The sequence below is a fragment of the Microcaecilia unicolor genome, chromosome 2, assembly GCF_901765095.1.
Source record: "Microcaecilia unicolor chromosome 2, aMicUni1.1, whole genome shotgun sequence".
NCBI lineage: Eukaryota > Metazoa > Chordata > Amphibia > Gymnophiona > Siphonopidae > Microcaecilia > Microcaecilia unicolor.
The window spans coordinates 15380220-15390338 of NC_044032.1; the positions used below are offsets into that span (position 1 = coordinate 15380220).

A 10119-nucleotide genomic window follows, 5' to 3' on the forward strand; every position below is an offset into this window, starting at 1 on the left:
TAAAAACATTTTTCAAATCAAAAAAAAAAAGAACCTCAATGAGACCCTGCAATCTGCCTCCCAGTTATACTGTGATAGCTTCCAATGAAACCCCCATCCCCACAGTCACTCGGTAATCCTGAGACACCCTTCAATGAGAATTTGCAACTCCATATCGTTCCACCTAAGAATTCCGTGACACACTTAAATGAGACCCACCTAAGAATCATGATAACCCCCCATGAGACTACGCAACCCAACACACTGCCACCCAGCGATCCTGTGGCAGCACCCCTGAGACCTCTAATCCTACCATGCTGCTACCTGTAATTCTGTGACACCTCCCAAACCCATTTGTGCCACCCATGAAAATTTCTAACCCCACACCCTGCCCACCCAGTAATCCTGACGGTCTCACAATGAGATCTCCCAACCCCACACCCTGCCCACCCAGTAATGCTGATGGTCTCACAATGAGATCTCCCAGTCTCACACCCTGTAACTCGGTAGCCCCATGACACCCCTTCATAAGCCCTGTGAACCATTAGTATGATTCGGGCATTCTCTGTGATACCCCTTTCTGAGACTGTCAACCTCTTCACCTCACACTGATAGTCCCACCCCATCCAATATTAACCAGCAACTCTATACTGAAACCCTCCAAATCTGCACACTTCCATGTAGCACTACCCTGTAACTCACTTCTACACTGAGACCTGCCTACCTAAAATTTGAATCACCACACCCTGTCATCTCTAAGTGCCCCAGACACTGCCATCCAGCACCCCCCCCTCCTGACACCCACACTGAAACACCCTAACCAACCACATAGTTACATTAAGCATGCCTGTGACATCCCGCATGGAGATTTTCCAGCCCCATTGTCCTCCATCACTCTCTCCGATTCACCCCATACCTGAAACCTCTTACCTCTTTCTCAGAACTCCTTGCGACTTACCCCACTCACTGCCATTTAGACTCCTTCCAAACTGACTCGCACCTCCACCCACTGCAATCTAGGTGGTCTTGTGACTTATCTCCTTTGCTAACCTCACAATGATACCTGCCAGATGCTGAGATTCTCTCTTTCCACAGAGAAGCTCAATAAGGATGATCTTCACTGTAGAACTTTCATTTTTAAGACTACACCATGGAAATGTGATAACGAAATAGGGATACGGGCATACGGCATATCAGTGAAGAGCAGATAGATCTGGTAGACATTATGTTAAAACCCTTAGATATGGGAAATAGGAAAAACATACCATAAATATTGGGACCCATTGAAAAGACACTTACTGCGACCATTCTTCTGGATAAACTCGATTACACTCTCATCGTTGTCATCTTCTGGGTACCTCTGAAACTGCACAGTCAGGTTGGGCATCAGTTTCTCCAGGGCAAAATATACCCCTTCGGTGATAAAGAAATGTGGTCGATCATCCATTTTGGCATCATGGTAGACCAGGGCTGCATGTGAGGTCCAGTTGAAATGCTCAAGAAGGTGAGACACAAATTCTCCCAGTTTAAGTGCCGTGGGGCCCACTCGTACTGTAGTGTTGTAATGGTGGTCAAAGTCTTGCTCAAAGCCATAGGCCAGTGCTCCGGCTGTGATGAGAGGCACTTTCCAGTGGGTGGCAAACCGGCCAACAGAGGCGGCAGGGTAGACGCAGCCAGGACCAAAGAGCACATCTGGATCGTTGTAGAGCTTCAGATCTACAGCACTGAGTGGGGCAGCGTATTCCGAGCAGGCACTGTCCAGCTCCGAGGTCAGAAATTTCAAATTGATAGAGAAACCCTGTAAGAGGTGCTGTTCCTTTTCGATTTTTTCAATGGCCATTCTCAGGGCTGGGGCAACCCGGGGCCAGGCCCAAGCATACCGGAGGTTGCTCTCTGGCAGTACCACAGCCATGGTAATTGTTCTGTTGTTGTCCTGCGCTAGGACCCGTGGTGGTTTGGCATTGACAGAAAAAAGCAGACACATCAAGAAGCACAGATATCTCAAAGATGTGCAGAGCGTCTGACTCCGAAAATCCCAAGGAAATCCAACCCGCAGAGTGAGTCTGGACCCCAGGCTGAGCAGAAGAATCCCCAGGAAAGAAAAGCAACAGACGGACAAATCCCTTGCCATTTCACTCTCAGCCGCCCACTGAGGGCACCTTCAGGAAAGACAGTCCAAGAGGTTGAATAAAGTGATGAGAAGACAGCCTTCCCGAAGTTAGGCTCACTCGGTGGCACTGGAGTCTCTCCTGCTGCCTTAGAATCCTCAATCAAAACTTTAACGCTGGGAATGACCCATCTCTTGCTTGGGCCACCATCAGGAACCCCCTGTGTGCTCTTCATTCAGAGCAGTGATCATTCCAACCAGTGCCTGGCTCTGTCTCTCTCTCTCTTTTATTCTGAATGAGACTGCTTTGAGTATCTGTGAATGAGATGTCCCAAAGGAAAGCAAACCCTTCAGGAACCACACAGCTTTTAGTTCAACCTCTACTCTCCCCCACCCCCTCCCTCTCTTTCTCATCTGTACACGTCATGTTTTCACACACAGTCCGATGGGCAGGGGCACAGCACACTCTGCTGTCTGCCAGCTGATCGGCTCAGATTCCAGCTTCCCATTTCTCCCTGTTGTTTAAAGAGACAATTTCAAAGCAAAGCTTTCTGAATGACCTGGCACTGCATTTGGAAATCATACGTCTTAAACATATTAAAGAAGGAAAAAAAAGATATCCGGTCAGTAAAACATTTGTAGTTTAGAATGATTATGCAAATCACCAGTTGGTATGGACAGAGGAAACAAATATCTTGCTTATCATTCTTCAGAATATAGTTATTATTTTTAACACCCTGAACGTGTATAAGGAAGATGTCAGTTACAAAAGGAGTAATATAATACAAGCAAGCAGCAGGAAATAACAGACCAGAAGTGCAGGCAAAGGTTAAAACATCAATGATTTTTTGCGAGCTGGACAGATGAGGCAGTGAAATCCTATGATACAAATGAAAGTATATCACTCAATACTGCCCCGCTACTCTCAGTATAATCACTGTCTATCACTCAGTACTAGCTCGCTACTCTCAGTATAATCACTGTCACTCAATACTGCCCCGCTACTCTCAGTATAATCACTGTCTATCACTCAGTACTAGCTCGCTACTCTCAGTATAATCACTGTCTATCACTCAGTACTAGCTCGCTACTTTCAGTATAATCACTGTATCACTCAATACTACCGTTCTACTCTCAGTATAATTACTATATAACACTCAATACTACCGCTCTACTCTCAGTATAATCACTGTCTATCACTCAGTACTAGCTCGCTACTTTCAGTATAATCACTGTATCACTCAATACTACCGTTCTACTCTCAGTATAATTACTATATAACACTCAATACTAGCACTCTAATCTCTGTGTAATCACTCAATACTACCGCTCTACTCTCAGTATAATCACTGTCTATCACTCAGTACTAGCTCGCTACTTTCAGTATAATCACTGTATCACTCAATACTACCGTTCTACTCTCAGTATAATTACTATATAACACTCAATACTAGCACTCTAATCTCTGTGTAATCACTCAATACTACCGCTCTACTCTTAGTATAATCACTGTCTATCACTCAGTACTAGCTCGCTACTTTCAGTATAATCACTGTATCACTCAATACTACCGTTCTACTCTCAGTATAATTACTATATAACACTCAATACTAGCACTCTAATCTCTGTGTAATCACTCAATACTACCGCTCTACTCTCAGTATAATCACTGTCTATCACTCAGTACTAGCTCGCTACTTTCAGTATAATCACTGTATCACTCAATACTACCGTTCTACTCTCAGTATAATTACTATATAACACTCAATACTAGCACTCTAATCTCTGTGTAATCACTCAATACTACCGCTCTACTCTTAGTATAATCACTGTCTATCACTCAGTACTAGCTCGCTACTTTCAGTATAATCACTGTATCACTCAATACTACCGTTCTACTCTCAGTATAATTACTATATAACACTCAATACTAGCACTCTAATCTCTGTGTAATCACTCAATACTACCGCTCTACTCTCAGTATAATCACTGTCTATCACTCAGTACTAGCTCGCTACTTTCAGTATAATCACTGTATCACTCAATACTACCGTTCTACTCTCAGTATAATTACTATATAACACTCAATACTAGCACTCTAATCTCTGTGTAATCACTCAATACTACCGCTCTGCTCTCAGTATAATCACTGTATATCACTCAATACTGCCGCGCTACTCTCAGTATAATCACTGTATATCACTCAGTACCAGCACGCTACTCTCATCACTGTAACACTAAATACTAGTATGCTTCTCTGGGTATAATCACTTTATATCACTCAATACTACCGTTCTACTCTCAGTATAATCACTGTATATCACTCAGTACTAGCACTCTAATCTCTGTGTAATCATTCAATACTGCCGCGCTACTCTCAGTATAATCATTGTATATCACTCAATACTAGTTTGCTACTCTCAGCATAATCACTGTATATCACTCAATACTACTCTCTGTGTAATCTCTCACTACTGCTCTACTCTCAGTATAATCAATGTATAACACTCAATACTACATAAGTACATAAGTATTGCCATACTGGGGAGGACCAAAGGTCCATCAAGCCCAGCATCCTGTTTCCAACAGTGGCCAATCCAGGTCACAAATACATGGCAAGATCCCAAAAAAGAACAAAATGTTTTATACTGCTTATCCCAGAAATAGTGGATTTTCCCCAAGTCCATTTAATAACGGTCTATGAACTTTTCCTTTAGGAAGCCGTCCAAACCTTTTTAAAACTCCGTTAAGCTAACCGCCTTTACCACATTCTCTGGCAATGAATTCCAGCATTTAATTACATGTTGAGTGAAGAAACATTTTCTCCAATTCGTTTTAAATTTAGTACATCGCATGCCCCCTAGTCCAAGCTTGTCTCAGTATAATCAATGTATATCACTCAATACTACCACATTACTCTCTGGAGTTACTGTGCCATATCAAGTGATACAAATGAGAGTATATTACTCAGTAATACCATGCTACTCTCTGTATAACCACTGTATATCACTCAATACTGCCAAGCTATTCCAGTATAATCACTGTATATCCTTTAATATTACTGTACTACTCTCTGTGTAATCACTGTATATGAATCATAAGTACATAAGTACATAAGTAGTGCCATACTGGGAAAGACCAAAGGTCCATCTAGCCCAGCATCCTGTCACCGACAGTGGCCAATCCAGGTCAAGGGCACCTGGCACGCTCCCCAAACGTAAAAACATTCCAGACAAGTTATACCTAAAAATGCGGAATTTTTCCAAGTCCATTTAATAGCGGTCTATGGACTTGTCAATACTACTACGCTACTCTCTGGAGTTACTGTGTAAAATCCAGTACTACAAATGAATGTATATTACTCAGCAATACCATGCTTCTCTCTGTATAATCACTCTATATCACTTAACATTATCACACTACTCTGTGTATAATTACTGTATGTCACTCAATACTACCACACTACCTCTGTGGAGTTACTGTACAATATCCAGTAATACAAATCAAAGTATATTACTCAGCAATACCATGCTACTCTCTCTATAAGCAACGTATATCACTCAATAGTACAGTGATACTGTCTGGAGTTACAGTTTGATATCTGTTGCTACTAATGAGAGTATATTACTCAGCGATACCATGCTATTCTCTGTTGAGAAGAAATGGTCCACAGAAGCTTAAGAGTGATTAGATAACACCACCAGTAATTGGGAAGCAAAGCCAGTGCATGGCAAACATTTACAGTCTGTGCCCTGATCGTGGCTGGACAGATTTTGATGGGCTGGAATGTGACTTCAATAACAACTTGAGAAGGACAGTGCCTGGCAGACTTCTATGGTCTGTGCCCTGAAAATGGCAAAGACAAATCAAGATCAGGTATACAAATGAAGTATAACATACCTTATGCTACGAGTTTACCTCGTTGGGCAGACTGGATGGACCGTACAGGTCTTTTATCTGCCATCATCTACTATATTATATAATATTACCACATTACTCTGTATAATCACGTATATATCACTTAATATTACTACACTACACTCAATACTACTCTCTGGAGTTACTGTGCAAGATCAGAAGGGACATTTTCGATATGACATCTAAATCAGATTTTGAACATTTTGCTGAAAATGTCCAAAATCAAGTGGCAAACATAGCGATTTTCAAACCTGAAAATCTCTTGTTTTCAAAATGGGATTAGTCTAAATATCACTACTGAAGCGTGTAGAAAATCACTTCATTCATTCATAGATACATCAAAAACATTGGATATCTACATAGGACAATGGGATAGAATAGGTTTAAGGAGGAAAAGCCTCATATAAACGTTGGAACCCTCCGTTGTTAATATGATAATCAACTTCAAGGAGGTCAACACGTTCATCACAGGCTGTAAAAACCTCCTATTTATACTTTAACTAACTCTTGAAAAAGCTGTTAGTTCAAATATAAGAAAACACTTATCTTGCAGGTCACCCAGTAACCACTAACCACGGCCCAACTTTGGCCAAGGTTTCGACTCCTGCATCAGGGTCCGCGGTATTCAAAAACTGGGATTTTCAGAATCGGAAAACATTCCTTACATCTCCGATTCTGAATACCGCGGACCCTGATGCAGGAGTCGAAACCTTGGCCAAAGTTGGGCCGTGGTTACTGGGTGACCTGCAAGATAAGTGTTTTCTTATATTTGAACTAACAGCTTTTTAAAGAGTTAGTTAAAGTATAAATAGGAGGTTTTTTACAGCCTGTGATGAACGTGTTGACCTCCTTGAAGTTGATTATCATATTAACAACGGAGGGTTCCAACGTTTATATGAGGCTTTTCCTCCTAAACCTATTCTATCCCATTGTCCTATGTAGATGTCCAATGTTTTAGTTGTTTTCAAAATGGCCATTTGCTAGTTTTGTAGTCGTTTTGTGTTCCGTGCATTTTTCTTTTGTGACTATTTAAAAAAAAAAAAAAAACCCAAACAAACCTGTCCAAGGGAAAAGCGTACAAAAGCAAGCCTTTAGTGGAATGGCCACACAGACATCCCAGCAGAGCAGTGGGGCACCCTAGGGGGCGCTGTAGTGGAATTCAGATAAAGGTCCCAGGTATCCATCCAACCATTGCTCCCCTTATATTGTATGGGGAGCCTTCCAAAACCCACCAAAAACCTACTGTACCTAACTCCACTACAATAGCCCTTTTGCCTACCGGTGGTTACAGTAGGTTTTTGGTGGGTTTTGGAAGGGCTCACACTTTCCACCACAAGTATAACAGAGTGGGATATGGGCCTGGGTCCCCTTCTCGACAGTGCACTGCACCGACCACTAGGCTATTCCAGGGACCTGCCTGCTTCTCTAATAAGACTGGCCATAACATCTGAAGTTGTCATACAGACTGGTATGTACTGTTTCTTTCATATCTTTGGGAGGTGAGAGGGATCAGTGGGGGAGTGGGGGGGGGGGGGGGGGGGTCATGCAAAGGGTTACCATATACGTGGAGACAAAAAAAAAGGCACAAAAAGTAAAATACGACCCCCCCCCCCCCACACACACACACACACAAGAATGCCAGACTCTATAAGCAGCAAAAATACTGGCAAAAGTAACAGAAATGCATTTTCTTCCATAGTGTAAATGCAAAATTAGAAAATATGTACAAACATATGAACAGCATGTCCCCTTTTCCTTTCCCTCCTATCCACATGTAGCTTGCCCCGTTCCCCCCTCACATCCATGAGCAGCATGCCCCCTTCTCTTCCTTCCATCCACGTGCAGATTGTCCCCTTCTCTCTCTCCCATCCATAAGCAGATTGACCCCTTGTCCCTTTCTCTCCCTCCCATCCACGAGCAGCTTGTCCCCTTCTCTCCTTCCCATGCACGAGCAGCTTGCAGGGCTGCTGATAGACATAGCTAGGCCCTGGGCAAACAATGCAAGCCCCTGCCTGCCCGCTGCTGCCGCCCCCACCTTCCTAATGCCGCCACCATTGCACCCCGGCTTGCCCACCACTGGCAGCACCCCCTCACCCAGTTCAATAGCTCAGTTGCCTTTCCCTGCTGCATGGCCATTTCCTGAAAAAAGACCTACCTTTTACCTGCTGCGGTAAATGGGGGCCTCGGCACACATCAAAGCAGGCCCTCTTTCACCGCAGCTTGATACAAGGGGCCCACTTAGTAGTTTTGTTTTTTAGTTTTTACTCTCATTAAATTTTCAAGTAAATGTTCAGTACCCTACACATGATAAAGGGCACTCATCAGATTTGGTAACAGTCCTCAGTTCACCATGTGGCTTATTTTCTATGTCCAATATAAAATGGTCAAACGTTTTATGGTCAGACCATTATTTAGGGACTTTTACATTATATCTTTCCTATGTAAAAAGAACTGTTAATAATCATGGTCAACTGGCAGGAAAAACTCGAGACAAATGATTTTTAATCCATAAGTATACATTTAAACTGAAAATTGTTGGAGCACATTTCATCAAATACGGAGGGCAGATATCCAACATACGAGCTGTCAGGGCTCAAAGCTGCCAAGGAGCGGCAGTGGCAGGCAAAACCACCCCAACCAGCACTGGGCTAACACACACACAAAGCAGGGACTGCAGACAGGGATAAGCAAAGCAGGAACACACTGGACAAGAACACTTGGACTGGAACAAGGCTTCACCTGCACTTGACCACCCTTCCCCAGGAGTTGAGCCCCCGGGTGCAGGCGGCCGGCAGGACTTACCAGACTGGGCAGGAACTGGATACCAGCAGGAAACAAACAACAGAGTCAAGACTACAAGCTGCCAGGCAGCCACTAAGACAGAAACACAGACAGGAGGAAGTGAGGACTAAAAGCTGCCAAGCAGCCACTAAAACAAGAACACAGACACAAGACAAGGAAATGCAGACCAGAAACAAGACTAGGAACTAAACAATAAAACCAAAGCTAACTACACACAAACAAACAAGAACCAGGCAAGAACTCAGAATAAAACTGGACTAGGCAGAAGTGCACAGAGCACACCCACATACCAGGGACCATAGACGATGCAAAGGCAAACACAGAAGTTTCTAGGTGATTAATAAAGCCCATCAGCTGCTAAAGCTCAGCTGCAGCAATCACAACGCAACTACGGCTGCTGTTCAGGTACAAACAAGGTAAGCAATTCTGGCAGCCTGGAAGATCTGGACTGAACTGGGCTGAAGTCTGGAACAGGTGACAGTAAACAGACAGTCCATTGCAGCCACCAGAGGGTGAGGTGAACACAGACAAGGAAACGGTCACAAACGTGACACGAGCAGAACAATATTTATGATAGTTTATAAAAGTGTCCAGTCAATAACTGAAAACTCCTTTCATACTCTCTATACAGGCAAACATGGTGGCCACAGCTAGAAAAATTTGAATGGGGGATCCTGTACATCCTGCTACCAGCACATCTTCTAAGAAGACAACTTCTATTGCAGGAAGGATTGTGCAAGACAGGAGAGCTAGACTGAATCCTGAGAGTTTTGATGATTTATTCACCCACAGATTAAAAAATCATAACAGTGCTTCATAGGGCATATTTCTCCCCTCTAAGGTATACAGAACGGGTTGTATTTTGTACCCCTGGACATTTTAAGAGGGTGGATTAGGATTCCTTGGGGTAGTAGAAGTTGGCTGTTGTTGGGGTTGGAAGGGTAGAGGGTGGTGGTGGGAAGGAGGGTTATTATAGCTGGTCTTTGCTATTATTGTTTTCTATTTGTGATTTATACAGAATAACACAGCACATTGTTCATTTTTATACTTTAATATAAAGATTTAAATATCTTATATAATAATTTGCACCGCCAACATTCTACGTCTGGATGCCTGGGTTCATAACATTCATTCCCACTCATTGCCCCACCCTCGTATCAAAACGTAATGAAGTCAGAGGGCGGAACAATGAGAGGGAAGGGAACGTTGAAGGCGAGCTGACGTCAGGAGGGATGTTACGAACGGAACGGAAGCCAGCGCCAACCAGCCAGAGAACGTTCAGGTACAAATCGAGGGGAAGAGAGAATCGCAGG

General features: G+C 43.2%; 1 protein-coding gene across 3 annotated transcripts in view; it reads right to left on the reverse strand.

The window, feature by feature from the left end:
• Positions 1-2433, reverse strand: part of NPR2 (natriuretic peptide receptor 2) — a 328510-nt gene extending 326077 nt beyond the window's left edge. For 2 of the 3 annotated variants that reach the window (XM_030192798.1, XM_030192797.1), the window contains exon 1: positions 1279-2433. In XM_030192798.1, coding sequence (XP_030048658.1) covers positions 1279-2110 — 832 coding nt within the window. In that variant the 5' untranslated portion in view covers positions 2111-2433. Of the gene's footprint in view, positions 1-937; positions 973-1278 lie in introns of those variants that run through there. The other variant, XM_030192799.1, reaches the window with a different exon arrangement.
• Positions 2434-10119: the final 7686 nt, after the last annotated feature.